This window comes from Oncorhynchus kisutch, linkage group LG6, assembly GCF_002021735.2.
Source record: "Oncorhynchus kisutch isolate 150728-3 linkage group LG6, Okis_V2, whole genome shotgun sequence".
NCBI classification, from domain to species: Eukaryota; Metazoa; Chordata; class Actinopteri; order Salmoniformes; family Salmonidae; genus Oncorhynchus; species Oncorhynchus kisutch.
This window is the reverse complement of record NC_034179.2, coordinates 82,189,289-82,212,612: the sequence shown is the minus strand read 5'-3', so window position 1 is coordinate 82,212,612 and position 23,324 is coordinate 82,189,289. Positions and strand designations below refer to the sequence as shown.

The following is a 23,324-nucleotide window of genomic DNA, read 5'->3' as shown; positions in this document are numbered from 1 at the left end:
CACATGATTCGCTGTTCGAAGGAGCAGGCTATTTGCGTTAACACACAGGTGTACCTAATAAAGTGGCTGGTGAGTGTAAGTATGCAGGCCCTTGTCATTTATTTTCCAATACTGCCAACTCATTACTGATGATTGACATTGTGGTACGAGTATATAGTGAAATGTGTGGTATCCACCTACAACAACACAGAGATAACATGGAACCGGCAGGTGATCCAGGTCACAACAGAGGCCAAGCAGTGGGAGGAGGAAGACGAGGAAGACGTGGTGGTCAAAGGAATGGCAGGGGACAAGCACCCTTCTGAGAGGTGTGGGGGAACGTGGTAGAGGACAAGCACCCCTTCTGAGAGGTGGTCGTGGGCCTCGTTTGAGAGGTGTGGGGGAACGTGGTAGAGGACAAGCACCCCTTCTGAGAGGTGGTCGTGGGCCTCGTTTGAGAGGTGTGGGGGAACGTGGTAGAGGACAAGCACCCCTTCTGAGAGGTGTGGGGGAACGTGGTAGAGGACAAGGCCAAGGACCAAGACAGCGGCAGCAACAGCAGAGAGTGTCCAATGAAATCTGAGAAATAGTTGTAGACCATGTCTTAAATCATGGCATGACAATGACTGAGGCAGCTACAATGATTCAACCAAACCTCAGAAGATCAACCGTGGCCTCAATCATCAGAACTTTCCGCAATGAGAACCGGTAAGTCTTCAGTATGCGCTAAACATTAGGCTACTCTCAATTGTCAAATGACTGAAAACTGCATGCCAATGTGTACCTCAGAGTAGGTGATGTGACTAAATGTGTTCTTACTGTCATTTTCCCTGCAGAATTGAGACTAGGCCAAATAGGGGAGGCAGAGGCAAAATACTGACTGACCAACAAGAACGGGCTGTGGTCAATTTGGTTCGGGACAGTAATTATATTTGCCTTACAGAAATTGGACAATGACGACATGTTCAACAATGTGGAAGACATAAGTTTGCTGACTATTGCCTGCATGCTGAAAAGGCACCAGGTGTCTCTAAAACAGCTAAACCGTGGGCCTTTTGAAAGAAATGCAGACAGAGTGAAGCAACTGAGGACTGAGTATGTTCAGGCGTGTTTAGTTTCAAGATGCCTGTTGTGAAAAATTGCCCAAAAATTCCACATCATTGTAATCAGCAATTCTCTTTCCAAAATGTATTTTTAGAGGGTGATGGAGCTGGATGCTGATGAAAACCACCACAAATTCCTCTTTTTGAATGAGGCAGGCTTCAACCTGGCCAAGACAAGGAGGAGAGATCAGAATTTTGTTGGCCAGCGGGCAACCAACCAAGTACCTGGACAACGTGAGGCCAGCATCGCCATGTGTGCGGCTATATTGGAAGATGGTGTGGATCATTGTATTGGATCATATAATGCAGCTCTCCTTGTAACCTTCCTTGATGAGCTAAATCAGGTCTGTAGAGCTGATGGCGTGACCTAGGTCATTGTGTGGGATAATGTCAGGTTCCACCATGCTCAAATGGTGCAAGCATGGTTTCAGGCCCATCCACAATTTACCACCCTGTACTGACCCCTTACTCTCATTTCCTTAAGCCGATTGAGGAATCTTTCTCCACATGGGGGTGGAAGGTATATGATAGGGGCCCTCACGAACAAGCCTCCCTTCTCCAGGCCATGGATGACGTATGCAATGACATCACGGCAGACCAGTGTCGGGCATGGCGAATCCAGGCTCCATTTGCTCCATTTGCGAATCCAGGCTCCATTTGCTCCATTTGCTCCATTTGCGAATCCAGGCTCCATTTGCTCCATTTGCAAATCCAGGCTCCATTTGCTCCATTTGCAAATCCAGGCTCCATTTGCTCCATTTGCTCCATTTGCGAATCCAGGCTCCATTTGCTCCATTTGCGAATCCAGGCTCCATTTGCTCCATTTGCGAATCCAGGCTCCATTTGCTCCATTTGCTCCATTTGCTCCATTTGCGAATCCAGGCTCCATTTGCTCCATTTGCGAATCCAGGCTCCATTTGCTCCATTTGCGAATCCAGGCTCCATTTGCTCCATTTGCTCCATTTGCTCCATTTGCTCCACTGCTCCAAATCCGCCATAACAAAGCCAGACTACGGTTTGCAACTGCACATGAGAACAAAGATTGTACTTTTGGGGAGAAATGCCCTCTGGTCTGTTGAAACAAAAATAGAACTGTTTGGCCATAATGACCATTCTTATGTTTGGAGGAAAAAGGGGAAGGCTTGCAAGCCGAAGAACACCATCCCAACCGTGAAGCACGGGGGTGGCAGCATCATGTTGTGGGGGCGCTTTTGTGCAGGAGTGACTGGTGCAATTCACAAAATAGATGGCGACATGAGGAAGGAAAATTTGGTGGATATATTGAAGATCATAACATCTCAAGACATCAGTCATGGAGGTTAAAGCTTGGTCGCAAATGGGTCTTCCAAATGGGACAATGAACCCAAGCATACTTACAAAGTTGTGTAAAAATGGCTTAAGGACAACAAAGTCAAGGTATTGGAGTGGCCATCACAAAGCCCTGACCGCAATCCTATAGACAATTTGTGGGCAGAACTGAAAAAGCGTGTTGCGAGCAAGGAGGCCTACAAACCTGACTCAGTTACACCAGCTCTGTCAGGAGGAATGGGCCAAAATTCACTCAACTTATTGTGTGAAGCTTGTGGAAGACTACCTGAAATGTTTTACCCAAGTTAAACAATTTAAAGGCAATGCTACCAAATACTAATTGAGTGTATGTAAACTTCTGACCCACTGGGAATGTGATGAAAGAAATAAAAGCTCAAATAAATAATTCTCTCTACTATTATTCTAATATTTCACATTCTTAAAATAAAGTGGTGATCCTAACTTACCTAAGGGTATTTTTACTAGGATTAAATGTGAAAAACTGAGTTTAAATGTATTTGGCTAAGGTGTATGTAAACTTCTGACTTCAACTGTACATATATGGAAAAGTATCTATTCTCCTTAGAATCTGAGACAAGTGTTGTTCGGAACACACACCCCAGTTGGTCATCAGTGCCTGTCTCTTCTCTGGCACAGATCCTATGTGGGCACTTGAGCCCTCTCCTGTGTCCCCTCAATAATCTACACCCGCGCCTGCTGCCACACTGTCATCATAAAAAAAACCTAGTGTCTGTTTGGGTGTGTGCATGTGTGGGTGTGTGCAAGTGTATGTCCAGGCCAGAGGAGGCTGGTGGGAGTAGCTATAGGAGGGCAAGTTCATTGTAATGTCTGGAATGGAATAAATGCAGTCAAACCTGGTTTCCATATGTTTGATGTGTTTGATACCGCTCCATTCAATCCATTCCAGACATTACAATGAGCCCGTCCTCCTATAACTCCTCCCTCCATCCTCCACAGGTCCAGGCCCTTGCCATATTGGTAATTAGCATGTAGTATAATGGTTAGGTTGGGGCCCTGCTATATACTGTCATCAAAACATACCCAGACTGTGTGACTTGTTAAGTCGAAGTGCCCTCGCTGTTTCACATAATTTTCTGTGAATCTTCTCCAATCTTCTCAGCCGTCGCCAGTGTTATCAGTGACTGGCTCAAGGAGCAGAAGGTTGAAGGAGCTTTGAGACGTGAGACTGGAGAATTTGTACTAATGGTTTGACAGGATGACTTGAGGCATGCATGAGGCATTCTACTTGATGTGTTGATGACACCTTCCAGCCCATGTTAACTTCTCACCTTTATCTGTATCTTTTCTTATCTGCCCATATCAATGGGCTGTTATTCACCAAGTTGGTTCAGTGGCTGTTTATGAGGAGTGGATGCTGATTCCTAGAATTGTGATCTTGTTTGTCTTTTTTAAATTAAAGGCCCAGTGTAGTCAAACACGTGATTTCTCTGTGTTTTATATATATTTCCACCCTGTGAAATTGTGAAAATGATGATAATGCCCTTTTAGTGCAAAATTCTGTCTTGAGAAACGAGGAGAGGAGCTTTACAGAGGCCAAAGAGAGAGAGGGGGGGGGGGGGACTATTTTGAGCGTAGAGACTTGTGATGTGCAGTGAAGCAGTTGATGAGGGTGTCTCTGCTCACTGTTAAAAAGTGGCAGGCGCGTCTGGTGGGATGATGACTCCCCCTGCCCCGCGCAGTGCTTGGTCAACCCTGTCAAATGGGGAGGGCATCCGAGATTCACCAAATAGTAGCTTCTTCTACTGTCCGGATGAAACGTAGCGGTTAAGACTTCGATTTACCCCTTTTCTTTCACTTCTCTTTGATCTTGTTGACGGGGAGGCGGTGTTGGTTTTTCTCCTCTTCATTAGATGACAACGACTGGCAAGGCTAGATTAATTGTAGAGCCTGTTTATTATTTTGTAGGCAAAGTGAAACGTTTTTGATTGAGGAAATACCGTTTTTACACTTTCCTGTGTACCGCAAGCAAACCCCGGCTTCCAGTTCTTTCTCCTGTGGAGCGAGCGCCTTTTTTTTTATCACCCTAGCAACTGGTCCTCGCCGCTGCTGCCTTGTGACATTTCCTTGTCGCTTTGCTCACCAGCCATCGCATATTGAATTCGCCTTTTTGCACCCGCCTGTATGCGGGGCCATTTTTGCATAGGGTATTTCCCTACTTCGTCTTTAATTTGAATTATTTAAAACTCTGGAGGTTCATGCGTCGGAGAAGTCTCATCTTTCTGCGTCAAAATGCCTGTGAGACGCGGTCATGTAGCCCTCCAGAACACTTATCTGGACACCATTATCCGGAAATTCGATGGACAAAGTAAGTGGACAAACTTTACATTATGACTGAAAAAGTAATAACATAATGTGACCATGAGCAAGCTGTTATAACTGTATAATCCCAACAACAAACAATTAGAAATGAAAGTGAATGCCTTTTCCATGTAACCTTTCAACCATGCAAAGTGTAATAAAATGAAAAGACAAATGCATTTGTCTAGTGGTCTATTGTGCCCCCCCCCACCCCAGTTTCTATTGATCCTAATATGAGTGCTACATGGCTGTTTCTGTAATCAAGCAGATGCTTCAGTTTAAGTCTGCCTGCCTGCCTGCCTGCCTGCCTGCCTGCCCGCCCGTCCGCCCGCCTGTCTGTCTGTCCGCCCGCCTGTCTGTCTGTCCGTCCGCCCGCCCGTCCGCCTGTCTGTTGGTGTAACCCCTGTACTATGGCCTGGGCGTTAATGGCATGGAACAGGTATTACTGCATTGCCCTGTAATGGCGATACTCCTCCTATCTCGACATTTGATTTACAGTTCAAATTTAGGTTATGTCCGTATGCATGTGCTGAATATGCCAAATTGTCATGTTAATACTATAGGTTTGTGTGTTTAGTATGTCTTTGCACCTGCCTATGTTTTCCACATGTTGCATGAATTCACATGCTGCACTAGATTCTATTGCATGAGTTAACATGTTCTCCGTTCTTAAACTGGTCAGACCACTGGATCCTGATAGAAACTGTACATAATGTCTTTGATTCACAGAGTTTGCATGTGACCACTAACCACTACTACACCCTCTGTTAGTGCATATAACTGAGTGATATCCTTCTTGAACAGGAACTTATGCAGCTCATCACAGCAAGCTTTACACCTACAGTGCCTCTTCGTTTTCGTGCTTTTGTCTTAAATTAAATGGTATCGTAGTTGACTATTGCGCACTTAGAAACTGCCCCACAATTTCTTTGCAACCCACTCAAACAAAACATTATTGATCCATTCAGCAAAGAAGAAATCCAGTTGTTTAAAAAAAGAGGAATGGCTCTGATTAGCACTGAACTTCAATTACAGTAGAGCCCTATAACCTAGCTCAGTAGTGCCTATAACCTAGCTCAGTAGTGGCCTATAACCTAGCTCAGTAGTGGCCTATAACCTAGCTCAGTAGTGGCCTATAACCTAGCTCAGTAGAGGCCTATAACCTAGCTCAGTAGTGGCCTATAACCTAGCTCAGTAGTGGCCTATAACCTAGCTCAGTAGTGGCCTATAATCTAGCTCAGTAGAGGCCTATAACCTAGCTCAGTAGAGGCCTATAACCTAGGTCACTAGAGACCTATAACCTAGGTCACTAGAGGCCTATAACCTAGCTCAGTAGTGGCCTATAACCTAGCTCAGTAGAGGCCTATAACCTAGCTCAGTAGTGGCCTATCTCTATGCTACTGTAAGTCTGACTGTGACTACTGTGCCTGTCACTGTCAGTGTTCTTCAGTCACAGTGTGAAGGCAGTCTGTTGACCACAGGGGTACGGCTCAAAATAACCTTCTCCACATTAAAGAGAGAAGATGCAATGTTCCGCTTTTCACCTCAATTTCATGTTAAATGATTTCAGCTTGTTTAATTTGCTGTGCTGGCATGTGACATTTCGCAATTAATTGTGTTACTCTGGGATTTTCAAAGCTCTCTGCAGAGGGGTCCTCAGAGACAGACCGATAAGTCCCATCAAACTGATGTCTTCCTTATCTCTGTGTGCGTAAGCACCCTGCCGGGTGATGCGTGTGCCAAACCACTGCTGCTTAGCAACAATCTGAGTCTGGGTGTCTGTGTTCTGAGGCATTGATAATGACTTAGGATAGGATGTACTCTCCACCAAACGGCCTCACCTATTTACTCTACACAGAGGAGCAAGAAGGGGGAAGGGGTTCTGCGTTTTCTGGGTGAAGCTCCAAATCGCTCTCCTCATATTTGTTTAAATGGGGAAGAATGAGAGTTGTGTAACTCAGTTTCACGAGGGGATAAAAAGAGGAGTAGAGACAGAGTCAGAGGCACAGATGTTTGAGCAGCTTTTCAACCTAAACTGTACTGATTGAATATCACGCTGTACGACAATATCAGTGTAGCTGATGTGACTTCGAAGGCAATTGTCATTAGCGCTGGAGACAATTGCCACACTCATGAACCTAGGTAAGGACAGCTGAAACCTATTGCAGTATATTATAATCTTGATTGCGGACTGTCATTGCTGAGTCCAGCTGCTCCGTATTTGTCCCTCTGGGGCCATCTTGAATCATTGCACTGATGTGATTTGTGCCGCAGAGGGACAGACTTGATTACTCCAATTTCAACTTGATGTTAAGGTGAATGTGGTTAGTTGAATGCGATACTGAAATGATCACAGTCCAGACTTGAATTGGATCTGATTGAGAGACTTCTCCTTGAAATGATCATCACCTGAATATGAAAACTGAATGTTTCTGAAGTTTGATCAACTTTGATTGTCTGATTTTGCATATTGCATTTGATGTAATAAGCCTTCAATTATAATTGTACTGTAACCACATTCCCACCATAATCGTACATTTTCATATCTTCTCTGACTCTCCCCTTGGTTTCCTTCCAGATCGTAAGTTCCTGATAGCCAATGCTCAGATGAAGAACTGTGGCATTATCTACTGTAACGAGGGCTTCTGCCAGATGTTTGGCTTCTCGCGGGCAGAGATCATGCAGCAGCCCTGCACCTGCCAGTTCTTGGTGGGGCCTGGCACCATGAAGACTGCCTTGACACAGCTGGCACAGGCCCTGCTAGGGTCAGAGGAGCGCAAGGTGGAGATCCTCTACTACAACAAAGAAGGTAAGGAGAAGGTGGAGGGTTAGACTGAGATTCAGAGAGGAAGAGAGGGAAAGAGCAAGAGAGTCAAAGTGACAACATTACTCCCCTTCTTTGTAGTGGGGAGTGCTGTAAAGGTCACATACAGAATATTTTGGTCCCTCCAAGTGTCATGGCTGTCTCCCTCTCACTTGTATATAATGCTACTTACTGTTTGATGCAGTGTTACAGTATGTGGAGCCAGATGCTGAGGACTCAGTGAACTCTCTTCTACTAATTTATCTGTCTGGGGAGTGGACATGGTGGAGCTGTCTTGGCCTGCTTACCTCACCTGCAACATGTTTATTCATCCCCTATAACAACACAGGGCAAGACCCAGATGCAGACACAGGAGGCAGATGGTTCGAGTCTCTGATCTATATTAAACAACAAAGGGCAGGCAAGAGGCAGGTCGAGGACAGGTAAAAGTTCAGAACCAGGTCAGCGTTCCAAACGGTACAGGGAGGCAGGCAGGCTCAAGGTCAGGGCAGGCTGAATGGTCAGGCAGGCGGGCTCAGTTTCAGGGCAGGCAAAAGGTCAAAACCAGGTGGACTAGAAAAACAGAGACAAGAAAAAGCAGGAGCACAGAAAAACGTGCTGGTTGACTTGACAAGACAAACAGAGAACACAGGAATAAATACCTTGGGAATAATTGGAAAGACGGGTGACACCTGGAGGTGGGTGGAGACAATCACAAAGACAGGTGAAACAGATCAGGGCGTGACATCCCCACTCCCCATTCCCATCCTGTGCATAGCTACACTAAGTAGTTTGGGTTGGGGGTGCTGCAGAGGGATAGGGGGGGTGCAGATTATTTATTTTTTGCCCGTGCTACGGAAGGCTACATAGGTCCGCTAATACAGGACAAGTAAAGGCCCAGTACTTTTGTGATTTTGTTTTATAAAAATAAAATAAAAATACTTGTATGCTCCTGTGTTTTGTCTCTTGTACACAAGACCGAGAGTTTTAACCAAAATTATTTTCAGATCGTTTTGTTCTGAACAGAACCATATATAATTTTTTCGTTACACTGTTCCGACCAGCAAAATACAGTTCTGAACCGGTTCAACCTCCCCAAAGTACCTGTTTATATCGTTACTTTCTGTTCCTTTTTAAACCTTTATTTATTTTCCATTTAGCTCGACATTAAATGACTTTTCCAATCATGCAGTATGGATAGAGATGCTTTGTCACAACTTCCGCCGAAGTTGGGTCCTCTCCTTGTTCGGGTGGTGCTCGGCGGTCCAAGTCACCAGTCTTCTAGCCATCATCGATCCACTTTTCATTTTCCATGTGTTTTGTCTTGTTTTTCCTCACACCTGGTTTCAATTCCCTCAATCACTTGTTGTGTATTTAACCCTCTGTTCCCCCCCATGTCTTTGTGTGGGATTGTTTATTGTAAGTGCTTGTGCACGTGCTGATTGGTGCGCGACGGGTTTTTGTACCCAATATCTTGTTATTTTTTATGCAGTTGGTTTTGCTATTGAAGTGCTCCGGCTATTACCAAGTTCTGCTCTCCTGCGTTTGACTGGTTACGCACCCCTTACAAGCTTGCTATAGAGTTGGCACACTATAGCTCAGTGAGTTGTTCACATGCGTTATGGAAAGACAAGTGTAAGGCATGAGATGCAACTGAAATTTTGCGAGTGGGGAGACAGTGAGAGAGGGTGGAGGAGGAGGCTTGGCTTGAAACGCTGGGGATCTTGTGATGACATGCATTATCTGAATTAGGCCCACAGAATTATACTTACGGAGGAGCGCCTTCTATGGAAGAATTTTGAATGTCTTTGAACTTCAGAGTTGGCTTAACGTTGGACCAGAGTAGCTGGCTAGCCAACAAGCTTGTGTGTGCAGAGCGGCACCTGAATTAAAAACACATCTTACCTTTTTATAGTTAATAAATCCAATGTGAACTATAGGATCCCTAACTAGCATTGAAAAAGTTAATCCATTCTTCTGTAATAAAACATCTCTCTCCCTATCTTGTGGATTATGTTTGTAATGTCCGCAGGCTACAGCTATGCTTCTGAGGGGCAGATAGACTACACGCACACACTCTGGCAAAGATTTTCAGCTGGCAGACTTTGGAAGAAGTTCATGATTGACAGAGGAAGAGCTTTGCATAGGCGCTTTGTTGCATTTTTTTTATGGGACTTTTAAATAATGCTTCTGTTCCAGAACAATAAAGATCATTTTTGTTCCCTGGTCTGGTTCTGATTCTGTTCCTTAAAAATGTCATTATTTTCCAGTTTGCTTGCGACCCCTGCAAAGGACAAGCAAACAGACCTGGCTAGTGAGGCTGTAGACACAATGCCGTTACGTTGGTCATTTGGGCATGAGAAGTGCTGTGTCGGAGAGCTTGTTGTCATGGAAACATTGTCAGTGTGCCAGCTCAAATCCACTGAACATCTATTTATTTTGTATCCCAGTAATGCATACAGTCATGAACGCAGATGCGCACACAAGCATGAATGAATTGTAAATGGGTACAATTCATCATACACAATAAAAATGCATTATGTTGCTGTACTTGATTGATCTTAATTGATCCTAAAACTGAATGAATGTGTTTGTTTGTTCATGTGTGTGAGTGTAAAATAAGGACATTTCCTGGGGACATTACTCCGGGGACATTTGCCAGTCCCCACAATGAAAATGGCTGTTTTAGGCTTAGGGGTTAGGCTTAGGGGTTAGGGTTACAATTAGGATTAGGGGTTAAGAGTAGGAGTTAGTGTTAGGGTTTGGTTAGGGGTTAGGTTTAGGGGTTAGGGAAAATAGGATTTTGAATGGGAATCAATTAGGCTTGGGCATTATACCCCGTATACCAGGGTATTTGGAAATAGCCACAAGATGATTTTTCAATAACATCAATACCTTTGAAACTGTTTCTTTGAAGTTTTTCAATAAATTGTAATATAAGTGTCTGTTTTTTATGGAAGTACCTGCAGTCAACTTGTGCAATACAGTGCCTTGCGAAAGTATTCGGCCCCCTTGAACTTTGCGACCTTTTGCCACATTTCAGGCTTCAAACATAAAGATATAAAACTATATTTTTTTGTGAAGAATCAACAACAAGTGGGACACAATCATGAAGTGGAACGACATTTATTGGATATTTCAAACTTTTTTAACAAATCAAAAACTGAAAAATTGGGCGTGCTAAATTATTCAGCCCCCTTAAGTTAATACTTTGTAGCGCCACCTTTTGCTGCGATTACAGCTGTAAGTCGCTTGGGGTATGTCTCTATCAGTTTTGCACATCGAGAGACTGACATTTTTCCCCATTCCTCCTTGCAAAACAGCTCGAGCTCAGTGAGGTTGGATGGAGAGCATTTGTGAACAGCAGTTTTCAGTTCTTTCCACAGAATCTCGATTGGATTCAGGTCTGGACTTTGACTTGGCCATTCTAACACCTGGATATGTTTATTTTTGAACCATTCCATTGTAGATTTTGCTTTATGTTTTGGATCATTGTCTTGTTGGAAGACAAATCTCCGTCCCAGTCTCAGGTCTTTTGCAGACTCCATCAGGTTTTCTTCCAGAATGGTCCTGTATCCATCCATCTTCCCATCAATTTTAACCATCTTCCCTGTCCCTGCTGAAGAAAAGCAGGCACAAACCATGATGCTGCCACCACCATGTTTGACAGTGGGGATGGTGTGTTCAGGGTGATGAGCTGTGTTGCTTTTACACCAAACATAATGTTTTGCATTGTTGCCAAAAAGTTCAATTTTGGTTTCATCTGACCAGAGCACCTTCTTCCACATGTTTGGTGTGGCTTGTGGCAAACTTTAAACAACACTTTTTATGGATATCTTTAAGAAATGGCTTTCTTCTTGCCACTCTTCCATAAAGGCCAGATTTGTGCAATATACGACTGATTGTTGTCTTATGGACAGAGTCTCCCACCTCAGCTGTAGATCTCTGCAGTTCATCCAGAGTGATCATGGGCCTCTTGGCTGCATCTCTGATCAGTCTTCTCCTTGTATGAGCTGAAAGTTTAGAGGGACGGCCAGGTCTTGGTAGATGTGCAGTGGTCTGATACTCCTTCCATTTCAATATTATCGCTTGCACAGTGCTCCTTGGGATGTTTAAAGCTTGGGAAATCTTTTTGTATCCAAATCCGGCTTTAAACTTCTTCACAACAGTATCTCGGACCTGCCTGGTGTGTTCCTTGTTCTTCATGATGCTCTCTGCGCTTTTAACGGACCTCTGAGACTATCACACTGCAGGTGCATTTATATGGAGACTTGATTACACACAGGTGGATTGTATTTATCATCATTAGTCATTTAGGTCAACATTGGATCATTCAGAGATCCTCACTGAACTTCTGGAGAGAGTTTGCTGCACTGAAAGTAAAGGGGCTGAATAATTTTGCACGCCCAATTTTTCTGTTTTTGATTTGTTAAAAAAGTTTGAAATATCCAATAAATGTCGTTCCACTTCATGATTGTGTCCCACTTGTTGTTGATTCTTCACAAAAAAATACAGTTTTATATCTTTATGTTTGAAGCCTGAAATGTGGCAAAAGGTCGCAAAGTTCAAGGGGGCCGAATACTTTCGCAAGGCACTGTATGTTAGGAGAGCGTTAGGAGATAAAGCAGATTGTGTTCTTCTTTTCACCTGTCACTGTCACGCCCTGACCTTAGTTATCTTTGTTTTCTTTATTATTTTGGTTAAGTCAGGGTGTGACGAGGGTGGTATGTGTGTTTTTGTCTGGTCTAGGGTTTTTGTATATCTATGGGGTTTTGGTATTGTCTAGGTAAATGTAGGTCTATGGTGGCCTGAATTGGTTCCCAATCAGAGACAGCTGTTTATCGTTATCTCTGATTGGGGATCCTATTTAGGTTGCCATTTTCCATTTTGGTTTTGTGGGTAATTGTCTATGTGTAGTTGCATGTCAGCACTCGTGGTTATAGTGTCATGTTAGTTTCTTTTAAGTGTTATTATTTTTTAATAAAAGAAGAATGTATTCATCACACGCTGCGCCTTGGTCTCATCGTTATGACGAACGTGATAGTCACATTATTTTACATTATGAGACTTACCCTAGTTTCCCAGAACAGTTGAGCCAGTCACATGTTTGTTTGTTTGTAATAGCACAATGGGAGTAAGCAGGAACAGGTGAGTCCATCTGTGTATTGACAGGGTTGTGTTTTATATTGAAGGTCAATAATGCCAAAGGTGCTTCAACAAAGTACTGAGTAAAGGGTCTGAATACTTATTTACAGTAAATGTGATATTTCAGTTTTTTATTTGTAATAAATTTGCTACAAGTTTTTGTTCTGTCCTTGTGGGGTATTGTGTGTAGATAGATGCGGACAAATAAGGCTGTAACGTAACAAAATGTGGAAAAAGTGAAGGGGTCTGAATACTTTCCGAATGCACAGTATCTAAGTAAGTGCTGAATTAATAAGGTGACGGGGCATCATATTGTGTTAGCTTTCTGCCAAGTTTGAGAAGTCAAAGCCCTTTGGATGAGTTATCTATTACAACTGCCACTGCTGTCTTTTGATTTCCTTGCGTTTTCTCGCCTCTCTGTTCTCGGCCCGTCTCCTCCCCCATTTTCTCCGAGCAGAGCAGGCAGGTCCGTTGCCCTAGCGACTCCGGACTCCACACAGACACAGCATGTACACATGCTGCTCCTGAGCCAGTACTGTTTTTCCTTCAAACAAGCATGCGTCAAACTTTGTTCATTTGCACAATGTCTCTCATTCACATTCACTTGTAAATGTCCAAACTCACCCAAAATGTTATTTGTAAGCTTCTACCAGTCAAAGGTTTGTCAAAGGTTTGGACACACCTACTCATTCAAGGGTTTTTCTTTATTTTTACTATTTGCTACATTGTAGAATAATAGTGAAGATGTCAAAACTATGAAATAACACATATGGAATCATGTAGTAACCAAAAAAGTGTTAAACAAAACAAAATATATATTTATATTTGAGATTCTTCAAAGGAGCCAGCCTTTTCCTTGATGACAACTTTTCATACTCTTGGCATTCTCTCAACCAGCTTCATGAGGTAGTCACCTGGAATGCCTTTCGATTAACAGGTGTGCCTTGTTAAAAGTGAATTTGTGGAATTTCTTTACTTCTTAATGCGTTTGAGCCAATCAGTTGTGTTATAGCCCTATTTGGTAAAAGACCAAGTCCATATTATGGAAAGAACAGCTCAAATAAGCAAAGAGAAACGACAGTCCATCATTACTGTAAGACATGAAGGTCAGTCAATGAGGAAAATTTCAACGTTTCTTCAAGTGCAGTCGCAAAAACCATGAAGTGCTATGATGAAACTGGCTCTCATGAGGACCACCGCAGGAAAGGACGAGTTACCTCTGCTGCAGAGGTCAATGCGGAACATTTCAAGAACTTGTAGTAGGGAGTTGTAGTTTCGAACAAGCTGATATTCTACATAGTTTAGTGCATAAAACATGGTAATTAACTACAATGACTATAATCCATTGCACATCTACTTCTTCGGTCTGTTTCATTTACGCCTACTACTAATCGCTCAGTACTACGATTGATATGCCACTCTATTCCCCTCTCTTCTGTAGTTTTCTTGCTTTTTTTCTTCCTCTCTCTCTTTCTCTAGCTCTCCCTCTCGCCCGCTCTCTCCCTCCCCTCTTCCTACAGTCTGTCTACATTTTGATTAGTCTTATTCTCTATCTGTTTCTCCTATGCTAGGACATGTTGACAGCCCCCACCCTGGCTTCACTTAAACAGAAAGGAGGGTTTCATAAATGCCCTGGGAAAACATCCAGTCATGGAAAGAAACTACAAGGCTGTACTGCTGTTTGAAAGGCCTCTCCACATAAAACTGAAATGAGATGGCAGTAACAGCCCTCCAACCATGAAACCTGAGACTGAGTCTAAATGTGTTCAGTGTTAAAGAAAGCACAGTCAGATGAGATTAAACAATATTTATAGTTACTTGAGCTGTCCCGAAGTCTACTTAGTTACCTTTGAGCACAGGTTCGGATGGCCATTAGCAGCTTTATAATGTTATGTCTCTCCCCCCTGCAGGGACCTGCAGGCCCTGTCTGATTGATGTTGTTCCTGTGAAGAAAGCGGAGGGACAGGTCATCATGTTCATTCTCAACTTCCAGGAAATCATTGACCCCTCCCTCAAGAAACCAGGTCTGAGACAGAGGGTGGCCCAGGGCTGGGTATGGGCAGGTCAGTGTGGAAGTGTGTGTGTGATACTGTCTGTCTGCATCAACCTGTTTATTCCATGTTGAATGTAGCTGTGTTATAACATACAGAATGTGACTGGTACTGTAGGTGTATTTATGTAAAGTGTATGTATAAACACTCTGTGGTTTCTCAGGGCAGAGTCGCAGGCTGAAGTTGAGACTGCCATTGGTACGTGCAATGCGTCGGTCTTCCCTCGCCATAGACCAGTTTGAGGGTGTGGTGGTGGACTGCCTACAGGTAAGGTGGCCAGAGACTCCCATACACACACAGTTCTATACACACAGTACTCATCTAAATATGACCTTACATATAATATATCTTGATTATCTCAGTTCCTGTATCTCTTGTGTTTTGTAATGAATATAGCTTCAGTCACATACATTTAGCAGTAAATAGAAATCTAGTATCATATTTAACCTATGATTGTCCTCTTCTTCCTTCCCTAATTCAGCCCAACAGTGAAGAGATCCCTCTGAAAGAGTTCCGTATCCCGTCCAAGGAGAGCTGCATGCAGTCTGAGACAGAGGCGCTGATAGAGCAGGACCACGAGTCCTCCCAGCCTGCAAGCCACTACTCCCCCAAATTGCTGTCCCTATTGTCAGAACGGCTGGAACCCAGCGTGCCCTTCCTCCCCAGCAGCCCCTTCTCCAGTGCAGCCTTCCCCAGGACGGTCCTGCCCCGGAGCCGCTCCAGAGAGACTGTCGGCAGCCTCCGCAGAGCTTCCTCCCTGGATGACCTCGACAGCATGAGGGCCGAGTCGGGCCGACCAGGAGACCCACACTCCAACAGCAGTGAGTTCGTGTGTGTGTGTACCCAGACATAAGTGTAGTCTGTTGCCATTTTTGTACCCCCTCTGACAGGAAGAAATGTGGCTGTCTCCTCTTACAGTTCCATCTGAATCAAAACAAACCAAGCCAAAGCTACCTGGGCCTGTTGGAGGTATTCTGTTCTCTAGAAAATGTGAATCCTCACTCCCATTCCTCAAGCACTGAGCATGTGCAGCAGCAGGGTCACTAATCAATGTCTCTAACCTATAGCCTGTGTGTGTGTGTGTGTGTGTGTGTGTGTGTGTGTGTGTGTGTGTGTGTGTGTGTGTGTGTGTGTGTGTGTGTGTGTGTGTGTGTGTGTGTGTGTGTGTGTGTGTGTGTGTGTGTGTGTGTGTGTGTGTGTGTGTGTGCCAGGTCTATAGGAGTCCCAGTCACTCAGAGGCCATCCTTTATTCATCACACAGCTAATACTATGGGTTATGGAGTGTAGGGCTGTGGACTTCCCATCTACCCCAGGGAAATAATGTAGAGGAATATGTGTGTGTGCCAGGTCTATAGGAGTCCCAGTCACTCAGAGGCCATCCTTTATTCATCACACAGCTAATACTATGGGTTATGGAGTGTAGGGCTGTGGACTTCCCATCTACCCCAGGGAAATAATGTAGAGGAATGTGTGTGTGTGTGTGTGTGTGTGTGTGTGTGTGTGTGTGTGTGTGTGTGTGTGTGTGTGTGTGTGTGTGTGTGTGTGTGTGTGTGTGTGTGTGTGTGTGTGTGTGTGTGTGTGTGTGTGCCAGGTCTATAGGAGTCCCAGACACTCAGAGGCCATCCTTTATTCATCACACAGCTAATACTATGGGTTATGGAGTGTAGGGCTGTGGACTTCCCATCTACCCCAGGGAAATAATGTAGAGGAATACATCCATCTCCGCAATGCATTAACACACTCCCTCTCATTTCATTACTCTATCAATTTAATTGGCTTTATTGGCATGAGAAACATATGTTTACATTGCCAAAACAAGTGAAATAGATAATACACTTTCTCTGTATCTTTCTCACTTAGATGCTTTGCTCAGTATAAACCAAGATGTTTCTCACCTAGAGGAATGGAAATTGCATTATAACACATTATATTTTTAGTTCTGAATGTGTTACTTGCAGTTTAAATAAAGGATTTGAATGATAATATAATATGTAAAGTAGTCGTTGAAAGTAGATAGACACAGCAATGAGAGATGAGTGTTGTTGTGTGCAGACCTGAAGGCCGGTACTCTGAGCTCCACCTCAGACTCGGACCTGATGCGACGCAGGACCAGCACTCGCAGGACCAGCACTCGTAACCCCCTCACACTCAGTTTCGCCTCCGACCTCTTGCGACCGCCCTCGCCCACTGAGATCGAGATCATCGCTCCCAGCAAAGTAAAGGACCGCCACCGAGATGTCACAGAGAAGGTCACACATGTCACACAGGTGAGACACATGGTCCTCACTAGCACTCAATCCCACAACCACAACCATGTGATTGCCTGACTCAACCTGTATTCTGCTTATATATTAAGGGATTTTTAAAGTGAGCTTTTTCAGAACGGTATGTGCGATATTGTGTACACAGGATGTTGTGTAAAAGGAACGTTGGGTTATTGAGAAGTGATGGATTACATCTCTTCGGTCTGACTTCCTGTGTTGCAAGCTTTCTGCTGAAGAAGCAGCTGCATGTCACTCAGGAGTTTCCACATGCATCCACACACACACACACACACACACACACACACAAACACACAAACAGGAACGATATACAGTATATAAAAGTAACTTTTTTTTCAGTCACTGGTGCTATTTTCAAAAGTATGTGGTGAATTTTCTTAAAACAAAACTCTAAACTGGTAACACTTGTAACACGGCAAGTCTCATAAAACGTGTTATTGTGCATTTATTTAGTTTGAATGCATCTTTCACCACCCAACCATTCATCCAACATATAAATGTACTGTCAAATACCATATGAACATTTATTTAATAATCAAAACACAACATATTAATATCTTCTCAATGTAGTTAACAGCTAGTTAATCCAATAGATACATGTTTCAAAATGCCCTTTGAATATAATATACTACTGTACTGTTTTCACATTAGACAATACACTTGCACTATCTTTTGAAATTGGCTGAACATCAAATTTCGATAATTTCTATCCCATCTGTGACCTTTCACAATTGATGAAAAAAATGTCTGTATTGTTCAGATATAATTACAACATAGGTGTACTGTAATCAAATGAAAGAAACAGCATTAGTTTGCATCAAGCCTGTCTTGAGCATTTGGCCATTGGTTCTCATCAACATCGCAGTAAATGTACACATTGATCATGCACCTGGGGAAAAACCTTTTGGCATGGAGAATCCAAGCCTGACAAAGCCTGGATTGATGTCATTACATGAATCATTCATGGCCTGAAGGAGGGTGGTACGCTCATGGGGATGACAATCATATATCTTCCACCTGTACTGTACTATGTATTGTACTTATGTATTGTAGTTGTCCTGTATGTGGCTCAGTTCATAAGAGCATGGCACTAGCAAGACCAGAGTTGTGTGTTCGATTTCCACTGGGGTCACTTACGAAAATATAAAGATTAATTTTTGCCACTTAGGATAGAAGCATCTGCTACGTAAATGGCATGTATTACAGTACTGTACTGGCCAGATCACCATGCGCAGTGTCAAGTGTCGGCTGGAGTGGTGTGGAGCTTGCCGCCATTGGACTCTGGGGCAGTGGAAACGTGTTCTCTGGAGTGATGCATCACACTTCACTATCAGTCAGACGGACAAATCTGGATTTGGTGGATGCCAGGAGAACGCTACCTGCCCCAATGCAACCCCATCAAACACCTTTGGGATGAATTGGAACGGTGACTGCGAGCTAGCCCTAATAGCCCAACATCAGTGCCCGACCTCCCTAATTCTCTTGTGGCTGAATGGAAGCAAGTCCCCGCAGCAATGTTCCAACATCTAGTGGAAAGCCTTCTCAGAAGAGTGGAGGCAGTTAAGGCAGCAAAGGGGGGACCAACTCCATATTAATGCTAATGATTTTGGAATGAGATGTTCGACGAGCAGGTGTCCACATACTTTTCGCCATGTAGTGTGTAAGAGGATATTATCTCCTGTATGAACATTTTGTTGGCTACATGTATGGAGATGTTACTTAGCATCACTACTGTACTATATGCTCTTGTCTCTCTGCATGTATATGAAAGAGGGAGAATGGGGAAAAGACAGTTTGTATGTGTGAAAGAAAGATCCCACCTTCCATAGTGTGACATCTGTGCCAGCAGAAGAACTTCTCACACCCACATGTCATCACACTAAGTTTGAGTACATTTTCATAACCTGTAATGCCATGGAAACACTAACGCAGTGAGCTGGCCCCACAACACCACTGCGTAGCACACTGACCCACATGTCTGTGGTGGGACAGTCAGAGTGGCCACCAGCCAGATGAACCCACACGCTAACCCTGGCTGCCCTGACTTCACTTGTCCACTACAAGTGGAATAATGTGACTCAATATTAGGGATTTTTGTGGTATTACTAGATGTGTCAGGTGAACATACATGTCTTATGACAGTACATTTGAGTGTTATAACGGGGGTTTATATAATCAGAATTGAGTTGATTGACTGTGAACAGGCAGTTGGACTTGCTGCTAATGTTAGCATTGCTCTGAGTGAGAGGTGAGCTCTTTAGGTTGCTGTGTCAATGCCCCCTGTTGTCACGCCCTGACCTTAGAGAGCCGTTTTAGTTCTCTATTTGGTGAGGTCAGGGTGTGATGTGGGGTGGGCGTTCTATGTTTTGTATTTCTTTGTGTTTGGCCGAGTGTGGTTCCCAATCAGAGGCAGCTGTCTCGTTGACTCTGATTGGGAATCATACTTAGGTAGCCTTTTTCCCACCTATGTTGTGGGATCTTGTTTTTGTACAGCTCTTGTAGCCTACGGAACGGTACGTTCGTTTTGGTTTCACTTTGTTATTTTGTTGCTGGTTCTCATTTAAATAAATATGATGACCACAAATTACGCTGTGCCTTGGTCTCCTTCCAACAACGCATGTTACACCTGTCTTGCTCACTGGGTGCACATGGGAGGCAATTTGGCGTGCCTCTAGTTCCTACCAATGGAAAAATTGATTGGGCCAATAGATGCCTCCCTCTCCACTTCCTCCAAACCTGCTCCTGGTAGAGTCCTCAGCTGCTGATCACTGTAAATACCACACACATGTACTCTCAAATTATGTGAGCTGTTGTGTTTGTTTTTTATTCACCCTCACCAACAAGTTCACACATCTAGAAGATAATTAGACTGGAGAAGTCATCATGTTTGGCAGGACATGGAGTGGAAAGGAGTGAAATGTTAGCACAAACAGACTGGATTTCTCCAGGCTAATTATGTTGCCTTCCCAGGTTTGGGGTCAAATCCATTTCAATTCCAGTCAATTCAGAAAGTAAACCACGTTTCAATTCCAAATTGTCCTCATTGAAAAGCATTGAAGAGAATTGGAATTTCAGAGAATTCCTGAATTGACTGGAATTGGAAATGGAATTTACCCCAACCTTGTACCTTTCCAACTGATATTTGACGATTTCAACAATTTCTTTCTAAAAACTAAGTGTTTTAGAAATAATGTACACGAAACAAAAATATCAACGCAACATGTAAAGTGTTGGTCCCATATTTAATGAGCTGAAATAAAAGATCCCAGAAATGTTCCATACCCACAAAAAGCTTATTTCTCTAAAATGTTGTGCACAAATTTGTTTACATTCCTGATAGTGAGCATTTCTCCTGTTCAAATATGACCCATCTACCTGACAGGTGTGGCATATCAAGAAGCTTGTGCTGGGGACAATAAAAGGCCACTCTAAAATGTGCAGTTTTGTCACACAACACAATGCCACAGATGTCACACATGTGGGAACTCCTTCAAGACTGTTGTAAAATCATTCCAGGTAAAGCTGGTTGAGAGAATGATGAGTGTGCAAAGCTGTTATCAAGGTAAATGGTGACTATTTGAAGAATCTCACAAAATATATATATTTTGATTTGTTTAACTCTTTTTTAGGTTACTACATGATTCCATGTGTGTTATTTCATAGTTTTGATGTCTTCACTATTATTCTACAATGGAGAAAATAGTAAAAATATAATCCCTTGAATGACTAGGTGTGTCCAAACTGGCTGGTACTGTACACTCGTGGCCAAAAGTTTTGAGAATGACACAAATATTAATTTTCACAAAGTCTGCTGCCTCAGTTTGTATGATGGCAATTTGCATATACTCCAGAATGTTATGAAGAGTGATCAGATGAATTGCAAGTAATTGCAAAGTCCCTTTTTTGCCATGCAAATGAACTGAATCCCCCCCCAAAAATTCCACTGCATTTCAGCCCTGCCACAAAAGGACCAGCTGACATGTCAGTGATTCTCTTGTTAACACAGGTGTGAGTGTCAACGAGGACAAGGCTGGAGAACCCTCTGTCATGCTGATTGAGTTCTAATAACAGACTGGAAGCTTCAAAAGGAGGGTGGTGCTTGGGATCATTGTTCTTCCTCTGTCAACCATGCTTACCTGCAAGGAAACATGTGCCGTCATCATTGCTTGGCAGAAAAAGGGCTTCACAGGCAAGGATAATGCTGCCAGTAAGATTGCACCTAAATCAACCATTTATCGGATCATCAAGGAGAGCGGTTCAATTGTTGTGAAGAAGGCTTCAGGGCGCCCAGAAAGTCCAGCAAGCGCCAGGACCGTCTCCTAAAGTTGATTCAGCTGCGGGATTGGGGCACCACCAGTACAGAGCTTGCTCAGGAATGGCAGCAGGAAGGTGTGAGTGCATCTGCACGCACAGTGAGGTGAAGACCTTTGGTGGATGGCCTGGTGTCAAGAAGGGCAGCAAAGAAGTCACTTCTCTCCAGGAAAAACATCAGGGACAGACTGATATTCTGCAAAAGGTACAAGGATTGGACTGCAGAGGACTGGGGTAAAGTCATTTTCTCTGATGAATCCCCTTTCCGATTGTTTGGGACATCTGGAAAAAAGCTTGTCCGGAGAAGACAAGGTGAGCGCTACCATCAGTCCTATGTCATGCCAACATTATAAAGCATCCTGAGACCATTCATGCGTGGGGTTGCTTCACAGCCAAGGGAGTGGGCTCACTCACAATTTTGCCTAAGAACACAGCCATGAATAAGGAATGGTACCAACACATCCTCCAAGAGCAACTTCTCCCAACCATCCAGGAACAGTTTGGTGATGAACAATGCCTTTTCCAGCATTATGGAGCACCTTGCCATAAGGCAAAAGTGATAACTAAGTGGCTCGAGGAACAAAACATCAATATTTTGGGTCCATGGCCAGGAAACTCCCCAGACCTTAATCCCATTGAGAACTTGTGGTTAATCCTCAAGAGGCAGGTGGACAAGCAAAAACCCACAAATTCTGACAAACTCCAAGCATTAATTATGCAAGAATGTGATGCCATCAGTCAGGATGTGGCCCAGAAGTTAATTGACAGCATGCCAGGGCTGAATGGAGAGGTCTTGATAAAGAAGGGTCAACACTGGAAATATTGACTCTTTGCATCAACTTCATGTTATTGTCAATATAATCCTTTGACACTTGAAATGAAATGCTTGTAATTATACTTCAGTATTCCATAGTAACATCTGACAAAAATATCTAAAGACACAGAAACCGCAAACTTTATGGAAATTAATATTTGTGTTCTTCTCGAAACTTTTGGCCAGGACTGTGTGTATAATGTATAATATATATATATTTCATATCAGAGCACGATATAGTATGGGGCTTGAGCCCTATTGTTAAGATGTGCAGTTCATACTCAATCCCTCTACTTCCCACGATTATTTCCCACTTTCATCAGTGACAGTGTATGTGAGTATTTCAGCTGTTCTGTTATCATGTGTCTGTGTGTGTTGCTGGCAGGGGTGGAAGGGGTCAAGGTGGGTGGTTAGGAAACATGTTGCTCTGGTAGGGCAGTGGCAGTCATGCAAATAACTGCCGGTCTCACAGTAATTGACCGTTAATTAACATAAAGACGTTTAGCATCTCCTGGCTTCCATGCATACTGTAGCCTACAAGCCACCGATGCATACCTTTGGAACATGTACATTTAAAAAAAGTGTCACGATCGTCGTATGGAGTAGACCAAAGCGCAGCATGAGCTCTGATTTGTTTATTGTGCAGGCTACACACTTAACCAGTCTCATTCACAATTTGACAAACACTTAATAATATTCTAACCAGGCCTCGGATTTCCCGGCGGCATCCCCCTTGTGTGGCAGTAATGCCCCCTAAAAAATCCATGCCTTTTGAAGGCCAAAGTGGCCGTTGTGCCCTTAGGCTGAATATAATAATTATAATTCCTGGCTGCCATGCCCCGAAACACCTCTCACTCACATGGCTCTCTCAGATATTTCAATGATTATTTGCCAATGCTTGTCATGTGAGTGGGTCCTTCTCACAGGCATTTCATCTAAGAAGGGGGCTACAAGTGAAGACACATCGGGGACGCAACTGTGTGAATTCCGAAGCGCATATTGAAGATGTTAGAACAGTCCATATTTTCGTCAGCCAAGAAGATGAGTAGGCCTAACGAACAGTAAAATCACTAGCCTATGTTAATGTACTATCCCCCATAATACAAAAGTTGACCCATTCTATTGGTCAACTTGTCCTTCTGTGCAATAAATAAATTATACAAACATACTATGGGAAAGTTGTGGGAT

The 23,324-nt window shown here is 43.5% G+C and overlaps 1 protein-coding gene across 3 annotated transcripts in view; it reads left to right on the top strand.

Moving 5' to 3' along the window:
• Positions 1–4,049: 4,049 nt before the first annotated feature.
• LOC109878688 (potassium voltage-gated channel subfamily H member 6-like) overlaps positions 4,050–23,324 on the top strand; it is a 37,177-nt gene continuing 17,902 nt past the window's right edge. Inside the window, exons 1-7 of one of the 3 annotated variants that reach the window (XM_031827943.1) lie at positions 4,050–4,737; positions 7,309–7,539; positions 14,589–14,741; positions 14,893–14,996; positions 15,211–15,550; positions 15,648–15,698; positions 16,782–16,996. In XM_031827943.1, the coding sequence (XP_031683803.1) occupies positions 4,662–4,737; positions 7,309–7,539; positions 14,589–14,741; positions 14,893–14,996; positions 15,211–15,550; positions 15,648–15,698; positions 16,782–16,996 (1,170 nt within the window). In that variant the 5' untranslated portion in view covers positions 4,050–4,661. Of the gene's footprint in view, positions 4,738–5,067; positions 5,170–7,308; positions 7,540–14,588; positions 14,742–14,892; positions 14,997–15,210; positions 15,551–15,647; positions 15,699–16,781; positions 16,997–23,324 lie in introns of those variants that run through there. The other 2 variants (XM_031827945.1, XM_031827944.1) reach the window with 2 other exon arrangements.